The sequence below is a fragment of the Hyperoodon ampullatus genome, assembly GCF_949752795.1.
Source record: "Hyperoodon ampullatus genome assembly, chromosome: 19".
Classification (NCBI taxonomy): domain Eukaryota; kingdom Metazoa; phylum Chordata; class Mammalia; order Artiodactyla; family Ziphiidae; genus Hyperoodon; species Hyperoodon ampullatus.
Window position 1 is genome coordinate 35,792,933 of NC_136932.1, and position 23,423 is coordinate 35,816,355.

General features: G+C 45.4%; 1 protein-coding gene across 1 annotated transcript in view; it reads right to left on the reverse strand.

The window, feature by feature from the left end:
- DNAH9 (dynein axonemal heavy chain 9) overlaps positions 1 to 23,423 on the reverse strand; it is a gene marked incomplete at both ends in the record, with an annotated part of 297,919 nt that overhangs the window by 162,282 nt on the left and 112,214 nt on the right. The window contains 4 exon segments of the mRNA XM_079725653.1: positions 5,114 to 5,401; positions 8,016 to 8,154; positions 10,649 to 10,806; positions 19,440 to 19,544. Of these exon segments, the coding sequence (XP_079581779.1) occupies positions 5,114 to 5,401; positions 8,016 to 8,154; positions 10,649 to 10,806; positions 19,440 to 19,544 (690 nt within the window).

Consider the following 23,423-nt stretch of genomic DNA (forward strand, 5'->3'; position numbering starts at 1 on the left):
CCCAAAAGGAAAAACCAGACCCATCAGCAGTCACTCCCCATCCTTACCCCTAATTCATCCCTGTGCAGCCCCTGATACACATTCTGCCTCTATAAATTTGACTATTCTGGGCATTTCAGAAAATGAAATGACCTCTTTCACTTACAATGTTTTCAAGGCTCATCTATGCTGTAGCATGTACCAGTACTTCATTCCTCTTTACAGCTGAATGAAATTCCATTACGTAGGTATACCACATTTTGTTTGTCCATTTATCAACTGATGAGTGGGTTATTTCTACTTTGACTGTGATTAATCCATCAACTTTTGACAGTATCTTTTGTAAGGTAAATATATATGTATCTCTATTCTTCCTTTTACCTTTTCTTCTCTTTTCCATCTCCTATCTTCTGCCAGACACATTATACTCTTACATTGCCATGTTTGATAATATTTACATTCTGTTTCATTCTTAGATTTAGACCTTCTCTATTTTCCATGATTCTAAGAGTTGAAGACAAATAGCAACTTAGATTTTTACAATTGTAGATATTTTTCACTACAGAAGAAAGCAGTTGCCTAGAATACATAACGTTCTCTGTGGGCCTCGTGTCATGACTTGACAGAGGATGTTCTGAGCATCAATTCAAGGTCAAATAGATACTCTTTTCTTACACTATATATTGATCAATATCAGGTTCACACTTACTTTTAAAAAATCCTTTTTCTCTTAGTGTTTTTAATTTTTTTCCTTTTTCTTTGTTAAGACAGACATATGCCTTAGTTCTCATAACTGAGAATTTCAATAAAACACATGAGACATTTCATCTTGTTTATCTGTTCTTCCTGTGAATATATCTACTTTTCAGGTCCTTTTTCTTAGAGATCATGGACTTCCTGACTTGATTTGGATTGATTGCTTTCTAGGCCTGCTAATAGCTATAATTCAAGGACTTCCTTTATTTGATTCTTAAATTTTTGAATCCCATGATATTTTTCTTGTTTTTCATCCTTGTTTTGCTATAGTATGTCCTCAAGTAACTTAATCAAATAGGATGCATACATAGTAAAATTTGTAACTCTTTGAAAATATCCTGAATGATAATTTGGTACGTAATTAGTTTTGAGATCATTTCCCCTCAGAACTTTGAAGGAATGGTTTCCTTGTCCTCTACTATCTGATATTGCTGATGAGAGGTTCTGATGTCATCCTGAATTTCATTCCTTCCTGGGTCACGTGTACCACCTTCTCAATCTGTCACCCAGCCAGGAAACTTTTTTTTTTTCTGGTGACCCTTGACTTCTGAAATTCCACTATGATGTGTCTTGGTATAAGTGCACTGAAATCCACTCTGTTCAGTACTGACTGAGCCCATCCAATCTGGACACATGTTTGTCCGGTTCTGCAAGTGCTCTCTTTCTAGAATTCCCATTGGCAACACGTTACGTAACCCAGATCAATCCTCTATGTGTCACCTTGACTCTCACACTATCTGCCTCTCTTTGTGTGTGTAGTATATATATTATACTTTGTTATACACATACATACATATATATATAGTTTCATCCTGGTAGATTTCCTTGATTTTACCTTCCAATCCTCGCATTGAATTTTGTGTGTTATCAGTGATTGAATTTTACATTTCAAAGAGCTCTTTACAATTCTCCAATAGTTCTTTTAATTTTTTGATAGCATCTCATTCTTGTTTTATGGATCTCGTTTTCTTTATTTTCATTAAGGATACTAATCAGGACTTTAAAACGTTCTCTTCCTAACTTCCCCTGGAGTCAGTTGCTACGTGTGTATGTGCGTTTGTGTGTGGGTGTCTGTCAGTCTGTCTGCCTCTTGTGTTGTTGATTGTCTCCAGTATCTGGTGAGCCTCAGGTTTAAATGGAGAGCTGAACTGTGTTTTCTAGGAGGCTGGGGTGGGTGCTGTCTGCGGTTTGATATGCAGGTCTCCTTCCAGGCAGGGAGAACTGAGAGGGAGGTCTGTGCTCCGGGTCAGATCTTGGCCTTTGTCTTTATTCTTCTACTTGTGGGTGAGTGAGCAGGTGCTGGCCTTCAGGCCGAGGAGCCCAAACAGAATGTATGGGCTTCAAACCCTTAGAGCAGTCACAGTTTCCCTCCTGAAGAGTTTATTAAATTCCCTTAGACTTTTCTTTTTGGCTGCAGTTACATGCTTGGCTGTGCATGGTCCGCATTCTTGGGAATCTGGGCCTAGAAGTGGGAGCTGGAGGAGAGTGTGGGGAGCTAAGTGGTACAATGATTGGGTAAACAGAGTTAATGCCCTCCCCCACCAGCTTAAGGCGCCCCCCACCCCACGTTCTCAGTCCTCTTCCCCATCCCTGCCCTCCTTCACTGCCTAGTCCAAGCCCTGAGCTTCTCCAGGGTTCTGCTTGGCAGACTGGCCGCCTCCTGGCTCCTCTTCCCCTGAAGCCCTTTCTAAGCATATTTGAGCCTGCAGCCCCCCTGCTCTGTTTGATCTGTTAACCTGCTTTCATCCTCTTCCCATCTTTCCAGAAATCTATTCTTATATCCCCTTCCCAGTTTTCACACTTTTATGGGCTTATTCCTTTTTATTTTTTTAAGTTATATTATCACTTTTAAAAGATTGCAGGATGCCTTCTCAAACCAGAGCTTCCCTAGAGGTTTTTGATGAATTAACTTTAAAAAGTTCAAGTGTACTGTGCTATACAGCAGAAAGTAGACAACACTGTAAATCAACTATATTTCAAAGAAAACAGTTCAAGTGGACAGTGTATATGAAAAGTGGGTAGAAAACATCATCTACTGCAAGAACCTTTAGTAGATGGCATCTGTCTTATCAGAGGAGCAGAAAGTGGTTATGAAACGAAGGGAAGAAAAAGAAGGAAACAATGTGGGGCAACTGACAAATAAATAGAAAGAAAGAGTGAGATTCTGAGCAGAAAAAAGTGCAGAAAATGGGGAAGGAGGGTCGCTTGCCTTAGCAGACCCTCAGAGAGGCTGGGAAGACGTGGACTGTCCTGATTCTAAGATGTCAGCCTCAGTGCCTGCATCCTAGGAGCCTCATCGGATTAACTTATCTCTGGGGTGAGGGTGCCCCTCAGGATCAGAGCCTTTCAGAGGAAGCCCCTTATCTGGCATCCAAAGCCCTCTATAACACGGCCGCCTATTATCTTTCAGGTCCTATTGCTCCCCCACCCCCACCCCAATACCGTTTTCTCTAGCCACACTGGACTTCTTGCTGTGGCTTATACAATCTCTATGTCTCCCCGTCTGCCCTCGGCTGACCCTCTTCCCTCTATCTGGGAGGCCAACCTGCCCATCTCTACCTTTAAAAAGTCTATCTACCAAACTTGAGAGGAGAGAAGTTGGGAGTGGGGATTGCTCCATGGGCAAAACCAGTCACAGCTGCAAAGGACCAGGTAATGCTTTGCTCTCTTCTGTAAAATGTAATCTCAGAAATGAAAGCAGACACCAGTTCTGTTTATCTGTAGCCAGAGCTTAATCTCAACCAATGCAAGTACTGTGTGCTAGAAACCCCACCTGGAGTGCAGAAGGAACCAGCCCCCAGTCTGTAAGTTCCTCAAGGGGGAGCACTTTCTCTCCTGTAAAGCAGCTTGGTGGCATATCCTGGAGAGGTAATAGTACAGGAAAAAAAATTCTGTCCTTATCCCTGTATTCCAGGACCCTCTCTTGTGGCACCTGTCACATCCTCCTTCCAGGTTTAGTTATTTGTGTGCAGGCACTTCTATTGTAATAACATCGATACATCCTAAAAATGTTACCTTCTGCAAACAGACTCATGGAAAAACAAGATTGCGCAGACCACTCAAAATGTACAGAATGTTGTATCCAAAGCCCTCGAAGCTCAACAATGCATCCTAATCCCAATAAAAACACTAGCACAGTGAAGTCACTAGAGCATTTGCAACCTACCTCATGTCCGTTTATCCTCTGAAACCTTAAATCTGCGGGCCTGTGCTTCTTTTTTCAAGAGGCAGATCATGGGTGTATGAATTTCGAATAAAGAACTAAAGATCAGATGTAGATGGAGCCTTCTTCACTAATCCACTGTTTTAACACATGAGGAAGTGACTTCACCCACCCTAAGCCTCCCCAGAAAACAGCACAAACCTCCATGGTTCCTACAGCCATGAGACTAGCTATACTTGCACTAAAGTTTCAGGTTTTCTTTCTTAAAGTCTATGTCTATTGCTAAATGTATTCATTTTCTATGGCTGTAACAAGTTACTGCAGACTTAATGTCTTAAAATGACACAAATTTATTATCTTACAGTTTGGGTGGTCAGAAGTCTTATTGGGCTCAAATCAAGGTGTTGAGGGCTGATTCCTTCTGAAAGCTCTGTGTGTGTGCGCGGGGGGGTGGGGTCGGTTCTCTTGCCTTTTCTAGCGTCTAGGGGCTGCCCACACTCCCTGGCTCATGGCCCCGTCCTCCACCCTCAAAACCAGCAGTAGCTGGTTGAGTCTTCCTCCGTGGGGTCACTGACACTCTCTGTCTCCCTCTTTCACTCAGAAAGACCGTCGTGATTATACTGGGCCACCTGGATAAACCCGGGATCATCTCCCCACAGCCCGGTCAGCTGATTAGCAACCTTAACGCCATCTGTGACCTTAATCCCCCCTTGCCACGTAATGTAACACGTTCACAGATTCTGGGGATTAGGTTGTGGACATCTTTGGCGGGACATGGGGAGGAATTATTCTATCTACCACCCTCAGGTTTTTCTTTAATTGTGTAAAGTTTGCCCCTGATCACTTCAAAGCATTTTCAAGATCAGAAAAATGCATATGAACCAACACAGCTTCCACTTTACCTGACTGTCATTCCTGTATAATGGTGCATGAAGTAATTCACATGAAAGGAACACATGCTATAGCAAAGCCTGTGTCTCATTCCTCTCATGAGAATGGGAGCCCCCTGACGGTAGGGGATTTGTCCTTTTGCATTCCTCACCACACATTCCACACTGTGGATGCCCCAGTAAAGAGCTACTGAGATGCACTGAGTTATCGCAAAGTCGGTATCTGTACCTCTAAAGCTACACTTTGGATTAAGGATGAAGTATAATCCATTGTCCAAGAGAAGAATTAAGAGACAAAAAACTGTTGGGAGGGAAAACCCTGTACCTTGAGCACAAAGTTGTCCTCAGCCTGCAGCTGCAGCTCCACCACGGCCTTCCTAACCAAAGCTTCGAAGTTGAGGTCTCTCCTCCGAGGGACATTCAGGGCAGGAAACAGGTCCCCGATCAGGCCCATGAACACGGGTATGTCATCTGTCACAATCTTGGGGACGTTGAAGTCTCTCAGGGAGCGCATCAGGACCTGGTCCTCGGGCCGGTCAGGATCTCCTCGCTTCAGGGATCCCGCCACCACCAGCACAGACTTGATGGCCCTCAGGCCCCAGTCATAGTGATCCTGCGGGAAGGCAGCAGGGTTAGACGAGAGCTGCTGGGATGCACAACCCCACGGGCTCGGGCTAGTGTCTGCAGAATTAGATAGCACACCAGTACTAGGTCACTTTTGAAGCCAAGGCAGAGGCAAAGGAAAAGATTAACGACATAGTAGATCATGATCCAGGATCCTAGTTCCTGGTCTGACATTAGTTACTTTTCTGGCTGTTACGACGACAAAGCAGACACAGATCATATGGGGGGCTGGGGGTCAGGGAGGTTAAACAGACCGCTTCCAAACCTATCTGGCTACTCCTTGAACATTCAGAGGGTGGAAGGGTTGTCAAGGAGGGAGATGTGTTAGTTCTCAGAGATGGCCGAAGGTGAGCGTACTTGCCTCAAAGAGGCCTTCAAACTCTGAGAAAAGGAGAAAAAAAAAGTTCCTTAAAATTTTTGTCATAGGAGGAACCCAGAGGTCACAAGTTCTGAGAGTAGGCTCGTGGGAGGGTGGAGCATACTGCTGACACCAGGGCTTGGAGTGGAGTGGTGAGGAAGGGGTGGAGCGTGCAGTTCAGAGCACAGACTCTGAGCTCAGACAGACCTCGGTTCAAGTCCCAGCTCTGCTACTTGCTTCACAGCAGGTCGTTATTTAATTAGAGCTGTGATGCATGCTACAGAGGACAATTCAGTGTGCAAGGAATGCAGAAACATAAAACTGACTCAGGACCCCACTCCTGAGGCTGGGGACAACCCGTTCCTTCTGGCCTTGACTGCACTTCTTCCTCATCTGTGCTTGACTGGATCCCAGATCTTCCTTTTCTTTCAACTTTTTATTTATTTATTTTTGGCTACGTTGGGTCTTCATTGCTGCACTCGGGCTTTCTCTAGTTGAGGCGAGCGGGGGCTACTCTTCGTTGTGGTGCGCGGGCTTCTCATTGTGGTGGCTTCTCTTGTTGTAGAGCGCGGGCTCTAGGTGCGCAGGCTTCAGTAGTTGTGGCACGCGGGCTCAGTAGTGGTGGCTCTGGGGCTCTAGAGCAGAGGCTCAGTAGTTGAGGCTCACGGACTCTAGAGTGCAGGCTCAGCAGTTGTGGTGCACAGGCTTAGCTGCTTCATGGCATGTGGGGTCTTCTCGGACCAGGGCTCGAACCCGTGTCCCCTGCATTGGCAGGCAGATTCTTAACCACTGTGCCACCAGGGAAGTCCCCGCAGGTCTTCCTTGATATTGTTTCTTCAGGGAAGTCTGATCCTTAGCCCAGGCGCAGCCACCGTGTCCTTCGCCTTCATTGTACACTGAACTCAAAGAGCAGCGTAGGTGCAGGAGCACACCCCGGGGAGGTCTGTGACCTTGCGCCTCAGAAGAGGCAGGAGACAGGGCCGCACGTGGTCTTTTGCAGACAGTGATAAGGACGCTGGTCTTTATCCTAAGTACAGTGAGGACCATTTCTAAATGACCCCTCCAGCTGGTGGCTAAAGAATAGACATGAAGAACTAGAGTAGAGGTAGAGAAACTAGTAGAGAGGAGAGGAACTTCCAAGCAAGAGACATGGGTGCTTGCAACAAAAGTGGTAGAAAGAAGATAAGAAGTATTTGAGAAATATCCACAGGGTAGAAAGAACAGCCGTTCATTCATGATTAGATGTGGGGCTGAGGAAGAGGAAGGTGTCAAGGATAACTCCAGGCTTCCAGAATCAGCAAGTGAGTAAGAGATTGTTCTCCTGAAGCCCTGAATGCAGCAGTGGGCCTGTGGTGGAGCTGGCGGGACCACTGGCTTTAGATACTCAGCTGGAGGTGCATTTTAGACAATCAGGGGACCTGTGGCATAGACCACTGAATATACAGGCTTGGAGTTCAACAGAGAAGTCTGGGATCGAGACGGGAAAGTGAGTCACTGGGCTGAAGCCAATGGTGGCTGAGAACCGACAGAGAGGATGCAGTGAGCCAGGGCCTGGGAAGTGTTGAGAAAACAGGGGAGGTGGCTTCTTTCTTTTTTTTTTTTACTAAATCCATTTTGGACAGATTTCACAGGACTGAGAGAGCTCACTTTGTGGCAGCAAAGGTGATCCAAGTAAACACCCCAAAGGAAAGACAAACTCATTGGGAACGCCCAGGAAGCTTGATTGGCTGTCCGTGACACCAAGAAATTCTCCATCTAAGGCATAAACCTTGGAGGCTCTGGGTCATGTTGTAAGGTCTCTTCTGGAAGGGGACCAGCCCTGGGCAGAAGCCACACTTAAGGAGCAGCAGCAATGAGCAGCGTGGTACTGCTTACTGCCTGACTCTCTGTCCCCAACCTTCCTCCCGTCTCTCGTTCCTTCAGGTACAGACCACTCCCTCCAAGGGCTTCCATTCACCACTGCCATGTTTCTCATGGGACACTGGTGATCTATGAGGCGCTGCTAAGTATTCTACTAAAAAGGGAGTTCTGTGGCCAAATTGTTTTTTGTTTTTAATTAATGCTGGACTAAGAAAATGAACATGAATCTTTATTATAGATGTTTCTAGAGTGTTTAATATGCTTATGGGCACAGTGACTCTCTATGAGAAGGTTCTAATGTTTCCCTAACACACTGGCCCCAGAACCCGTCCAGAGCTGGGACAGTCACACGCAACTGGTCACCTGATCTAACCAGGGATTGTACCTGTTTGGAGAGAAGCTCTTTGCACAACTTGTAAAGGGTGATGAACTTCCTGGCTAGTAACCGTGCTTCAATGAATCCTTCTGCCACAAGCATGATTTCACAGATCAACTCAAAGTCTGGAATGACCATCGCACAAGGCCTGTGTAAGGGAGACAGAGGGCTGAGACAGTCCCAACCATGCAATGGAGGGGAGCTTGTAAGACAAGAGACACTGGCTGAGATCACAGACAGAGGCATGTGTGAGTGTGAAAACTGAGACCTTAGCAATTATTTCATTGAATACTTTCAATGTTAAGATGAGTTAGTAAGGATAAAGGGAGTAAACTCTTGCTCAAGGTGATGGATGATGTGAGCAGATGGGGACAGAGGTGGGGCTACAATGCAAGTCTTGTAACTTGGGTCCAGTGTGCCTTATACAAGGCACAGATTAGTAAAGCCTGAGTAATTAGTAGATTACCAATTAGTGATCTTCTATCATAGATTAGGGGCTAAGGTTGAGGAATAGAGTCTCTCTTGTTATCTGCACGAAAATGAGAATCTATTTCTCCTCCTCAAAACTTGTCTCCTCTAAGTCTAGATGGTCAAACTTATTCTATGCTTATTTGCATACAAATATCAATACCTAATGCTGAGGTCTGAAGTAGGCACCTATGAACCCCACTTTGCCACAAAATGGCAAATATGAGAACATAGAAGGGGATTTTTGTCTCTATATAAGGATTTATTGTGATTTTCCCCCCCTAGGTCTAGAAACATTTTATTTTAAAATTAGTTAATTTTAAAATTAATTCATTAGGTATGTGATAGGAGACTAAAGTTGTTACGTTTCTTTAATTGCATTTTCCCTACACTGATATAAAATTTTCAAAAACGTATCATTCAAGTACATTTTTCCTTTATATTATTTTAAATTGCATTCAAATTCAAAGGAGCAAGAAATACTTAGATTCTCAAAATTAATTTGTAACCTAAAATAATGTTAAATATGCATCCGTACAACAGAGTGCAATGCAGCTGTGAAAAATAATGCTGTAGAAGAAAAACTATTTAATGACACAGGAAAACATTAATTAATGAAGGCAGGGTACTAAACTCTATAGAGTCTGATTCCAAGTTTGAAAAAGAAATACTCTGTCCCCACAATACTGGAAGGCAGGTGGCAAGGGGTCACACTGACTTTCTCTGGATGATAGGACTGGGGTGGGCGGAGCAGAGTCTGGAATCAGACTGTCTAGGTTCAAACTCTAGTTCTGCTGCTTACTAATTGGGTTACTAATTGGGTTACTAGCTAACCTTAGTAACTCTGGGAAATCTGCTGAATCTGTTTTCTCACAGTTCAAAGAGGGGTCTTAATAGTATCTACCTCATAGGGTTTTTGTGAGAGTTAAATGTGAAAGTAGATGTTTGTATTTATTATTTTTACAAGTACTTTTCTGTTTTTCCCCCAACTTTTCTTCTATGGGTATATGTCCCTTTAAATTCAGGGGAAAAAATGTAAGGAATAATTCTTATCTGGGTGATAACCCCTGTCCGGTATTGTTCATAGCACACAGTTTATTTAATAAATACTTTGCATAAGCAAATAGTGATCAGTGTAGTACTCTGTGGCACCAGTTCCCACAGCCTGCTGACATTCTTGGTTAAGGTGCGGACCTGCCTGAAGGAGGAGGTACCGCCCCACCCCTGGAGCAGTGAAAGTGAGGGACTGAAGGACACAGGGAGCTTTCCAGTGGCCTCCTGGGCCTCCATGTCCGCAACAGAGAGCGCTGGGTCTCAGTCCAAAGACGAGACAGACAGCTTTGTTTTCGCTCTCACAGCCTCTCTCTCGGGTATCAGTTCAATAGACAGACAATCAGAAGCCATGAAGGATCTTTCAGCTTTCTCTTTGTTGGGCTGACTTCTCTTTTCTGAAAAAAGAACGAAGACTCCAGCCCCTACTAGGAAATGCTTTTGTGTTTTCTTACCTCAATAAAGAAGATTGAAAAGTGTGGCAATATCCACTGGTGGCAAAGGTAAAATAAAAGAGGTGCTATCATGTATCACCTGTGAGAGGGTCATTCAGCACAGCTCTTTGTAGAAAGCAATTTGGTAATGTGTATCAAGAGCCTTAAAAATGTTCCTCCCTGTTAATTCAGTGATTCCATTCCTGGGAAGCTAGCCAAAGAAAATAATCATGCATACAAAAAAAAACTTATGTATATTATACCATGATGAATACATTTATTTTAACTGTTATATTTAACTACTGTGGACTATTTAACTACATTGTGGACCATGCATTTGATAGAATAAAATGCAGTCATGAAATGAGATTTCTTAAGAATACCTAACAGAAGAAGAAAGCATTTATGATAGGATTATGATAGACTATGAAATGAAGAAACAAAACAATACAAAACTGTGTGTTGACCACACACGTAGACTAAAAATGCATGATTTTATATGCCTGTAAAGAAAAGAACACAATTAAGCAAAAAATAATTTTACTGGTGATGGCATTAAACGTGGTTTTGTAAAATCTACCTTTTTATATGTTCCACATTTCTTTTAATATATATGTCATACATTTTCAGTGGAAAAAATAAAAGAAGCTTCTCTCTGGGGCCCTTGCACGGGGCAGAGCAGACGCTCACCTGAACAGGGCCTTGAGGTTTTCCGGCAGCTCCGTGCGGCCGGCGTAGCCTGGGTTCATGGTGATGAAGATGCCCACAGAAGGGTTCAGGCTAATCTCCTCTCCAAGGAAGTTGAACCGCTGCTTCTTATCTCGAATTGCATCCTGAATGCTTTTTACCTGGTGAACAAGTCATCGGAAAATGCTCCCTCTGCGTACCAGAGGCAGAGTGGTAGCTAAGGCTGGGACCCTGTGGTCACACAACACAAACACTTGCTCTGGGCCCCGCTTCATGGAAGGACAGGACTGGTGACTGCGCCCTGGGCTCTTTACCGATGGGCACTGGGTGAATGTCCAAAAGAAATCTGGCCACCCGTCTCCCCATATCCACGCTTATCACATGGTGCCTAAGAGGTTGGGGGTGAACAGCAAACAACTCTGACCGCCAGTCCTCTCCACACTGACCGCTGTCTTGAGCATTGTTCTGTATTATGTCATATGATCCTCACCAGGATGCTCTGAGTGGGGGGGCTCTTTAGTACCATCATCCCAAGAGGTGGAGTAGTTTGCTGAGCCCTACACAGCTGCTAAGTGCTGGCGTCTGCATCTGAATCCAGGCACGTGGATTCTGGAGCCTGGGCTCTTAGCTGCTACATGATGGAGAGAACGCTAGGACCTACCCCCTAGGCTTGTTCTAGGAGTAAATGAAATAAAGTCCGCAAGGAGTTTAGCACACAGAAAACGCTCAAAAATAGCAGCTAACATGGGAACTCTTGATGTGACCGCCGCCATCACTGCAGTGTGTCCTCATCTGGATCTAACCCTCTCGGCTACTCCCCCGTCTACATCTCTGGAACAAACCTGGAAAACACAGGCGACCCCGGTAGGGATGGAGCGTATGGTGAGGAGGGGAAGACAAAGCAAGGGGAGGCTGGGCCAGATCCCCAGGGACTATCTGTGCCTTTCTAAAGAGATTAGACTTTTCCTTAAATGTGGTCTGGAGCCGGAGGGGATTTAATAAGCCGAAGGTTGACCTGGTTAGATATAGATTCTAGATCATACTTATAGCAGTGGAAGGAGAGACAGAAATGAACATCTGGTGCTTTGGAAAAGTGTGTGTGGTAATGATCAGCAACAGAAGGAGGGAAGACAAAAGGGCTCACTTGTCCAGCCAGGTCTGGAATGTCTCTGAGCATTTCTAGCCTCTCAGGGCTCTTGAGAGCAAAGCTGGGAAGCTGGGGCCGGCGCAAAGGTTTGAATGAGGCTCGTGCATATCAGCTGTGATCAGGGTGTTTAGAATAGTCAGGGGTTCCGTGGAGTTGGGCTGCAGGGATATGCGTGTGTGTGTGTGTGTGTGTGTGTGTGAGAGTGAGAGAGACAGAGATAGAAAGACAGACAGAGAGAGAGAGAGAGAGAGAGAAGCACAGAGAAAAACAGCTCGAGTGTATATAAGAGAGAAGGAGAGAGGAACAGTTGGATCTTAAACAAGAGAGAGACAGAGAGCCAGCTGGACCACATACCAGAGACAGAGACAGAGACAGAGAGAGACAGAGAGACAGAGAAGGAGAGGGAGGGAGAGAGAGAGAGCTGGACCATAAACAAAAGAAAGAAGAGAGACAGACAGATAGAGACAGAGAGAATTAAAGCTGGAACACTTATAAAGGAGAGAGACAGAGACATAGAGATAGCTGGACCAGAGAAACATACACACAGACAGACAGAGACAGAGAGAGAGAAGGAGAGAGAGAGGAAGAGAGCCTGAAGGCAGCTGGACCATCCACCACGGGCAAGGCTCTCTTCAGTGCCTGGAAGGGCGGTATCTGCCAGAATGCCTGGCGGGTCCACAGTTGGGATTCAGCTGCTTTCCCAAGTGAAGCTCTGATGACAGAATGCGTCTGAGCTCACAGCAGTTAGCTGGAGGCTGAAACGTCTTTTCTGCGCACAGCATGTCAGTGTGTCCTGGCAGAGGCAGCCTCCAGCACCCAGAACGCTGGCCAAACAGCTTGGGCTCTGCTGGTTCCCGTGGCACTCGTAGTACTGCTGGGCCATGGGGCCTCTCGCCACCCTCATCACCCTGCAAGGCCTGCGAGTGGGGAAGGCTGGGGTCTCTCCTTCCGCCCCAGTCCTGCCACCTGTAAAATACACAGAGCTCTCCCCTTGTGGTGGAGTGGGGAAGGGACTTTCATTACTACTTGCAAATGGCTCTGACACCTTTGGGCTAAGGCCAGAGCCCGGGACCCTTTCTGCCATTCGCTCTGACTCAGCACTCTCTCCTGCACCCAGAGGCCCAGACACCTCACGCTCAGAGAGAATCTGTGAGGCACTGTGGGACTTGTGGCATCTGTGCTTTTGTGTAAAATTCTGCGGGGTTCTTGAGGCAGAGTGTCGGACAGACTCGAGGAGGCAGTTAAGGCTGGAGCTTCACTGCTGACAGCAGCCTCTGATGGCCCGGCTCACGCAGGACAGGAGGCCGTGTGCCTGGCATTTCCTTACTGCCTTAGAAGCAGCCGAGGTCCACGGAACAAGCCACTGGACTGTAACAGTGCCCAGGGTCCAGGGGGCCTGGTAAAGTCCGGAGATCCTTCAGGAGGCGGTGGGGTCGGCGGAGGGTAGAAGCAGGTGAACTGGGATCATACGGATTAAACTGCAGCCCAGCCAGGTGGAGGTGCGCACACAGGTAGGTACGGACTGTATCTAAGATGCCAGGTACACTCCTCTCTCGTGGGGGTCCGTTTCCCCACTAAAGACTCATCACTTTTGCCATGGGGAACAATAATGAAATAATAACTGCCATTTACTGAGCACTTGATATGTATCAGGTGCTTTTCTGAGAATTTTATGTGAATTAACCCATTCAGTCCTTTCAACAGCTGTATGAGACGGCTGGATCCTCATTTCATAGATGGGGAAACTGAGGCTGAAGGCAGTGAAGACTGTGCTACAGTCCTGGAAGATGCAGGCACTAGGGGAGGCATCAGGGAACTCTATACTATTTTGCAACTTTTCTGTAATTGGTTTTCTATGATTTCCTACAATTCTAAAATAAATTCAAAATAAAAAGTTAAAAGAAAAATGAAACTTGCCAGATGTCTAACAGTTGGTAAGCGGGGCAACCTGAGTTAAAATCAGGCAGTCTGGGGCCAAAGCATATACTTTTAGTCACTTCCCCACACGGTCTTCTACCAGTAGGAACACTGCCAGCCACACATAGCTCCTCATGTAATATAGACCATTTCAGAGAAATTTGTTTTGCTCTGAAAATAATCATGTTTGTTACAATTTAGAGACATAGGTTTCCATGAAATAAAAAAGGTGCTTTCTCCACCCATTAAGAAAACAAAAATGGAGAGCTATGTAGAAACCAGTGTCCTCAACTGGGGGTGATTTTGCACCTGCCCTCCCCAGCGGACATTTGGCCACATATGGAGACATGTTTGTTGTCACAACTGGGGGGGAGGTTGCTGCTTGCATCTAGTGGGTAGAGGCCAGGGATGTAGCTAAACATCCTGAAACGCACAAGACAGATCCTTGCAACAAAGAATTTTCAGGCCCAAGACAGCCTTAGTGCCTAAGTTGAGAAAACCATGATCTGGACCAAACATTTTACCAATGAGGAAACCGAGGGCAAGAAGATACAAGTGACTTGTCCACCATTCCACACCTTGTGTCCCTGGGTCCTACCAAATTCGCATGCACATTCTTGGCCCCAGCCCAGACTGATCAAATCAGAAACTCTGGGGATGTGGTCCAACAAAGCATCTTTTTTTTTTTTTTTTTTTTTTTGTGTGGTACGCGGGCCTCTCCCTGTTGTGGCCTCTTCCCGTTGCGGAGCACAGGCTCCGGACGCGCAGGCTCAGCGGCCATGGCTCACGGGCCCAGCCACTCCACGGCATGTGGAATCTTCCCGGACTGGGGTACGAACCTGTTGCCCCTGCATCGGCAGGCGGATTCTCAACCACTGTGCCACCAGGGAAGCCAACAAAGCATCTTTTAATAAGCCCTCCGGGAGATTCTGATGCATGCTGAAGTCCAAGAACTACTGCAGTCCAGTCAGTTCTTAGATTTCTACTCGTACTTGCTTCTGCCCAGGTGTTTCCATTCATACCTGCAGACTGACCCCCCTCCACCTCTCAAGGAGCCTGAGTCCTCCGATCCCTCTGCCCCACCTGCCATGGAGAGGACACGTCCCTGCAGCCCACTCACCTGGACCAGCCAGGCTTGATCCTGTGGGTCTTGGTGGGAACCCAAGCTACACGGTCCTCAAGGATTTTCTCTTTACTTTACAGTCTCCCTCTCAGCTGTGGTTCTCAATGTTTGCTGAACATGAGAACCATGCAGGAAGGTTTTTTTTGAACTTTGATGCCCTGGTCCTGCCCCAGACCAATGAAATCAAAATCTTTGGGGTGGAGACTGTGCATTTGTGCACTGCTATTTTTCAGAATTGCCAGGCAATTCTAATGTGCAACCAGGGTGGAGAATACTGCACCCAGGGCAGCTTGTCTCCAACTTCATGGTGCCTATGAACCACTGGGGGTCTTGTGAAAATGCGGATTCTGTTACAGCAGGTCTGTGGTGGGTTTGAGAGTCTGCGTTTCTAATAAGTGCCCAGGGGATGCTGACACTGCTGGTCCACTGCTGGAGCAGCACGGGGCTAGATGCCACCATCCCACCCAGCACCCTCCACTGTCCATTCTCAGGACAGCTGGTGGCCAGTTAAGTGTCCTTGCCCCGGGACCACAATGCCCCATTCCAATTCATGACCCTCCACTGCCTCTTGACTAGATGGGCTCGCTTTCTTTCAGTTTCTACAGGCTTTAACTGCACCTCTTGAATGGAACTTCCTTCCTGCCTTATATTTTAGATGCATGTGTAGGTCCTACTTCTCTATATTGCAGCCCAGCTCTGATATCAAATGATCAGTCCTGCTATCTACACAAGCCACGTGTGCTTGTCTGACCACAGTGGCTTGACTGGATATCTTAAGAATGACATCTTTCCCTCCAAAGACTGGAAGTTGGTGATCACAGACGGTTCTGCCCCTATACCCTCCCACGCAGGTAGGGCCTTGCATCAGACACACTGGTGAAGTATCAAAGTCATCCCATCTTACCTGCAGGTGATAAATTTTAAGGAGGCCATCGGCTAGCCCTAGGCTATGCTCCTCCTCTCAGCTTTTTCTCCACACCCCTCTACGTTGCCCCCCTACATTCTAGGGAAGTGGCCCATTCATTCTGTGGTCCCCTGGGGTCATTCTCTTCTCTAGCCTTTGCCCCCAAATGCCATGCATTATTAAAATCCTGCCTGGCTCACTCCATGCTTCTCTTTGCAGTGGCAGATTGGAGTCTGCTGCCTTCAGGAAGTACAAACCACTCATCACTTTTTACATTTAAAAAAATATTTCTATGTTTTTACCTTAGACCTTAAACTCCTATATAAAGGGTGTTACATAGGAGTTCCCTTGGCTCTGAGATGCTAGCATTTGTTCAGCTCCTTGAGTACTTGGAACACTGCTATGATGGGCTCCCGAGTCCCTGCTAGCTGCTCTACTGCTTCTAGCCACTTGCTGCCTCAGCCCAGCCCACTGCCAGGGCTCGTACCTGTGGAAGGGACAAAGTGGCAGGGATGCCTGACCAGGTAGTGTGGAGGGGGACCAGTGGCTGGAGGTACAGAGTAGTGGCACATGTCCCCTGGCCCAGATAACCCAAGGCCTAGGGAGCTGATTGCAATAGTAGTGGCAAAATTCCCCAAAAAAGTATGTAGTATCTTATACGTTTTAAGAATAACAGAGTAATTGTTCTTGGAATTGCCACAGTTTTCCCAACTGGATATGCAATTCTGCTTGACCAATCTGACAGAGACGTGAAAATTTCCACCTCCAAGAATAGCGGGGCACGCTCACTTTTGTAGAAGTTACTGGGAAGAGGGGCACCGACATGTGAGGAGAGGAGAGGAGGGGAGGCAGCAGAGGAGGGGTAGGGTGGGTAGAACCGTCACAGCTGGTGCAGCTTCTGCACCAACATGCCAGCCTGGATTGCAGCGTGAACAGTTAGTGCAATTTTCTCCTTGGACGGGTCTATGATTTTAAATGGTACTAGCTCAGATTTTGCCCAGGTTGTTGTCAGACCACTTTCTTGAGAATGTTTCCTATGATGTATTCCTAGACGAGAGTGTGGAAGCATCAGGGAATTCCAGATTGAATTTATTTCATTTAATTCCAGAAGCAAAAGGGAATTAATCTTGAACTCATCACTGACCTTGTGTTTGGCAGTTTCAAAATACTGTAAGGCAAATTCACAGCATCTGTCTACTATGCACTGGGGACAGTGGCTGTTGGGCACTGCCTCATCGGTTAGGACACTGTTAAGTTTGTGAAGACAGCCAGAGCCTGGCTGGCTGAGAAGGAGTGAACGGTGCAGGGGAGACTGCTGAGACCAGGGAGTAGACCCCTCTTCCCTGTCCTGTGTGTTCCAGCCTTCTACATTTCTTCAACCCATTTCCTGCAGGGTTCAGGTAATAATGACAGTAATCATGAACATCACCACCACCTCCACCACCACCATCATCATTGTCATCACCATCATCACCACCACCACCACCATTACCACCATCACCATGGTCATCACCATCATCATTATCACCATCACCACCACCATCACCATCACCATCATAACAGAGACTAACATTTATTGTGTGCCTACTATGTGTAGGGCTTTGTTTAAGTGCTTTACATATGTTAACTCACTTAATAATTACTACAACTGCATCTAGTAGGTATTAGTATTATTAACTCCCTTTACAAATGTGGAACTGGAGACATGGACTTGCCCAAGGTCACACAGCTAGTAAAGTGGCAGAACCAGAACTGAACACTGGCAGTGTGGTTTCAGAGCTGACACACATAACCACTTCTCCCCTGCCTTGTCTGAACTCCACTCTATAAGAACCTGCTTCTTTTAAAAGCCCAATTCCATGTGGAACTTGTTTATACCTCTGGAGCCCAAGAAGAGGTCTCTGCTGACCTTGTTGCAGCTCCCACCTTTTTTTCTTCCCCTGGGCTCCTTATGGGGACACATGGAGACAGCCCGTCAGCAACCCCAGGCACTGAGTGCTGCATCGGGACACCACAGATGTGACTATTCATGATGAATGGTCCTGGGTTTAAGTGAGGCAGTAACAGCAGCACAGCCTAGCTGATGAGAACAAGAAGTGCTCTCCAGAAGCTGTGGCAAGCAGCCAGGAAAGGGGGCAGAAAATCATAAAAGCAAAGATGAAAGAGGTGGACATAAAGATGGGTAGAAATAATTATGGGTTATCGATCCCAATAGACACTGTGGCAAGAAGCTTATGCTTCTCTCTTGATTTTCAGAACCGTTCTAGGCCTAGAATTAGTACTTCAAGAAAGGTTCATTTTCTTTCACTCTACATCTTATATCACAAAACTCAAACAGTCTTTACAGATGCATCATTCCTGGCTGCAAGGTGTGAGGTGACTACTTGGAGGTGAATGCAGTCAGTGGACGTGTTTTGTTTGTTCAGCTCAGGTTTTGTTTTTAATTAAATAAATTGCCAACTTTTAGAAATCTAGAGATTTTTAATAAAAATCTGGACTCTCAGCTTCTCCTTAAAATGTAAAAGATCTGGCAACACCGGCCTCATATTCTCACAAGGCAGAGGTGTGCTGGTAAACGTGTAACAACCAGCTCTCCAGGAAGAAAAAATGCCCCAGTTTGTAGGATTTGCCCATTTCCGTGGTAGGCAATTTCAGGCTGCCAGTGTGACGGCACAGTCAGCTCTTGTGAACCAAGCCAGTCAAGGGTTTTCCGCGGAGACAGTGTTCAGGCAGCTCTGTGCTTACTTCTACCTACTCCTACTGAATCCAACAACCCTAAGGAAAGGGAAGACCCCGTATCACCCCTGGGAACAAGAGAAGAACCTACATTTCTGCAACTTCCAGGAGCTTCACCAAGAAACAGTGCAGACAAGCATCAGCAAGTTGGTACAAAGCAGACTTTCAGCAAAGGTTTGTTCACTTTTGTCTACCCCCCCTCTTCCTGCTGCTCCCACTGTCTATGGGATCCTTACCCAAATCCAAATCCTCTCCATCTTTTCAAGGCCTGGCTTCAAGATAACAGAAATCAAATCACATCTAGAACATTGAAGAGTGTCTCAAGAACTCAAGATTTTTGAAGTTAGGAATAGTGTCCTATTCAACTGGGGACCCTTCACACTGGCCTTGAGCACAGCACTGACTATGCTGTAGGTGTTTAGTAAGCGCTTCCTGGATGACCTGAAAGACAAGTGCCATGCTTAGGGGAAATCTAACCAAAAACTGATTTTCTTCATCCAACAACACTCATGCTGCCCCCTCACTTTGTACATAATTAGGTGAGCGAGACTGAGGGAGGTGGGGCGCCTGGCTAGAATGCTCAGCGAGGAAACGGATGAGCTGAATTTCAAGTCCTGGTCTGACAACTTCTCAAGTCTGTGCCTCTTCTAAGGAGCTGGGCTCTGCCATCTTTTTGGATCCTTTCCTACCCCTATGAAGCAGGTGCATGGATGTTCTTTCTTCCTGTTTTACAGAGGAGGAAATGGAAAATCATGGCCAGTAAATGGATCCATCTTGGTAGGGACCAGCACGATACCCATATCCTGCACCCAGGCCTGATTTTAGCAGGTGGAAGAAAGGGCAGGAAATGCAACAGGGGAAAGGTAGAGGCAAGTGGATGAGGAGAGGGTAAAAGCAAGAGGATGCACAAGTCCTCAGTGCTTGGCATGAAGACCACAGCGCTCCCATCAAGTTCTGGCCCCCATACCTGCACAGCCACCACTGACAAGACCTCCACGGAGATTCGATTAAACTCATCAAAACAGCCCCAGGCACCGGTCTGAGCAAGGCCCTTGTAGATGTTGCCGCAAGACTGCAACAAAATGTACAAAGATTAAATTACTACCTGCTGGGCTTACTGTTATACATCTAAGTAATTTTCCATCCCCTTTATTATAGAACTTCCAGTTCCCTAAAGACCACTGGTTAGAAACTCGTATTAAAATTTCAAGGACAATTAAAATTTTGATAGCTTTGGGTGCCAACATAAGTCATGGGATCAAACAGAACCTTTTCAAGACACTTCGACCAAAATCCCTTTAAAATGTCATCAGGCTTGTATTGATTTTGTAGCTTTCAAAATCCCAGGAAACGAATAAAATATTATATTTCTTGCACCATACAGACAAAAATCCTTCCACTCAGCATTCGGCATGTGCTGATGAAAAAGTTTATGTCTGTATCTTTGAATTCATGCAAAATACCCAGGTTTCCCAGAGTGATGGGAAGCTGGAGATGGGGGTGGGAAGGGAAGTTTGGAAATAAACTACAGGTAAATCTTTTTAAATGAGAGTAAGGGAATAATTTCAGATGGAAGATGGTATATCTGTCCTAAAAATGAAAACCACTCTGGCCATTCAATGTGAACTAGTAAACCACGGAGCCATATAAAGGGAGAGACGACTGGGAGACACTCAAGGCCATTGGCAAGGAAACATCACTGATGTGCTCAGAACATGCAAATAGTAGAAAAGTCCATTCATTTACTCAGTGGGCATTTTTTGACTATCTGCTCCACGCACAGCTCACGTGCTAGACCCAGAGAGGCTCAGTCCCTCTAAGAGCTTGTAGTTAGGTTGTGGAGATAAGGCATACAAATAAAACAGGTAAATTGCTACATGAGCAGTGGTTCCAATGGATAATATAGATCACAAATGTTATGCAGTTCAGAGAGGGGTGGGTCAAAGGGCTCTAGACGGATCAGTTTTGCCAAAGAAGTGAATTTCACATAGTACTACAACAGCACTTTCCAAAGTTTATTTCATGGAATGCCAAAGCTGGGAGATGCTCCTTGAAGACAAGACTCTCTGGTAAATCAAGTTTGGAAAACACTGCTTTCTGTAACCCACTTTGGTCAATTTGCAATGTATAAGGGCATTTTAAGGGCCCTGAGAAGTCAGGCAAAATTAAATTAGTTCAACTTTGTTATATGGCTAGGATTTTTTTTCCCTCATGTGACTCCTGATTTTCTCAGAATGCATTCTGGCAAACATTAGCGTAGTGGAAGGAACACAAGAACAGAACCAGAAGATCTGGAGTATTGATATCTCACAGAAGTACATGGTATCTTCAGAACATACATTGGAATCATGACTTAATAAGATAACAGTGTCTGTGCAGGCATAGCAGAAGGATAAGGGCTTTCCAGGAGGAGGAAGGATTATGGACAAAGGATGAGCAAAGTCATGGTAGGTACAGAGAAAAATAAAGGTGTCATTTTGGCATGAAAGTTGATTTAATAAAGAGGGTCATGGTTCTGAAAAGGCTTGAATTATTATAAGAGATCTTTGGAGGTTTGGAGCAGAGAAAAACATGATTAAATTGGTATTTTAGGAGACCCAGTCTAACATCACATAAGCTAGGTTAGATGCGGGGCAGACTTTGAAAACATAGGGAAGAATCAACCCCACCTTTTACTAAGCTCCTTGAATTAACTGATTTCTCTATTCATGCAACAAATCTACTCTGAGCCTGTGCTATGTGCCAGGGGTCGTCCTAGGTCATGAGGATTCAGCCCTGAACAAGGGAGAATTGACCCGATCCTCAAGGGTTTTGGATCCTAATGGGGAAAAGACAATGAACACAAAAATAAGAAACTATCAGTACTGATAAGTCCCAATGGAGTCTTAACATGAGGGTAATGTGGCTATTTATTTATTCATTCTGTTTTATTGAGACGTAATGGACATGTAGTTATTTCAGATTGAGAAGTCACAGTCTCTCTGAGGAGGTGATATAAGTTCTAGGCATTGTGTTTGTGTGCTCAAAATAATTCTGCAGGTGGATATTGCTAGTATTATATTCATGAGTGTGTGTGTATACATATGTACATATACACGTATATATAATAAAACGTAATATATATTTTATATTTCATTTATATGACATACTTATATTCCCGAACTTCTGCTTAGTATTTGTGACATTTGACAGGTTGCCATATATACATGACATTTGACAGGTTGCCACACACACATATATATATGTAAAATAATAAAACAGCCTGTCAACTATCACATACACACACATTACATATATGTATATCACATACACACATTATATATATATTGCCACCTGTCAAAGGTTATAAACACTAAGTCAGAGTTTTGAGAATCAAAATCCATGCTCCTCCAGCTAACAGTGGTTTTAAAACTTTTTAAAGCTGTGGATACCTTTCATCAAATGGAAATCCAATACATAAAACAGAAGAAAGTAGAGTTTCCATAGGGGGATAATCGTCACCCCACACTTTACCCCCAAGGGCCTGAGCAGAACCCAGGACTCCACGTGGCCCCGTTTTTTGACAGGAAACAATTAAGATGTCACCACAACAGCACGATGGTACCATTAGCTGGGCTGGGCTGTTGCCTTGCCATAAGATGGTGAGTTTCTGGGACAGAACAAGGGCTCTCAGAATAAGGTTGAAGGCCTGGAAGCGAGAGCCTTGCTGAAGGAAGACTAAACATTGCTGACTGATTGGAATGATGGAAGGAAGGACAGGAAACAATTAAGATGTCTTAAGATGTCCACCCTGGTCCACGGGGAAAAATAAGATGATTAGTATTGATGGGATGAGGAACCTGGCCAGAAGGAAACAGGGAGTCAGCAGGAACTGTCTGAGACGAGTGTTGACCGAATATGAGAGAAGGGCATCCAAACGGAGGCCTCTACTGCCTAGTTAAAGACACTACCAGAACTTGGGTGAAGATGGAAAACAGATTCAGGAGTCATCCATATAAAAGTAAACCTTGAAATGATGAAAGGGGGTCAAAAAATGAGATCAAGAAGGCAAGATCAGATAGAATCCTGGAAGGATAATGTTTCAGAAGCATAGAGAGCAGGGTTTCTCAAGGAGTGGGTGTTCTATGGTACTGATGCCATGGAGAAGTCACAGAATTCCAGATACTTTCAGATTCAAAGTCATTTGATGTTTCAGCAATAGCCTCTCCAAATTGAGGTCCAGGGGGAAAGTATTGCTGCTATAATATGAAGAATGTCTTAGCACTAAAACAGCAACCATTTCCAGAGAAAGTGGCTAGTTTTATGGGTTTTCCAGCCAGCACTAGTAGAGTAAAGAAAACCCTAACCCTAACCCTTTCCCCCAAGCCTCCACAGAGTTCTTGCGTCCACCCCATTACCCAACGCCTCCCTGCAGAATTCCTGAGGCAGAGGGGATTGTGAGGGTCCTTGACAAAGCCCAAAGTCTCCTCTTTCCTCCTCCTCTGTTTCACCACTGACCCACGCCCTCCCCATGTTCAGTAAGTATCATTTAATTTTTTCAAGCTTCTCAATCTTTCTTTTCCGTTTCTGCTACCTCATCATCCGGCTTCTCTGCCTCTCTGGTTTGAACGACTGCAATGTTCTTCCTAAAAATGTTCCTCCCCGCCTTCCAGTCTCTTCCTGTCTCCCTTCATCTGGCTGCCCAGGGAGTCTTCCTTAAAGACCGTTTGTCTTCATCACGCTCCTGCTTCAGTCCTGCAGCCTGCAGCGTTTCTGTGGCCTGACACCTCAAGGTTAGAGCTTCCCAGTGGTCTTGTGTTCCTCCTCTCCCTGCTCAACCCCATCTCCCATCCTCCCCTGCTCCCCGATCCACTCGAATGGACTCCACTGTGGTTCCATGTTTGTTTCTAGCTTGTTCTCTGGAGACAATGAAACAGAATACGCTGCTGTGAGTGACACTGGTGAAGGCTCT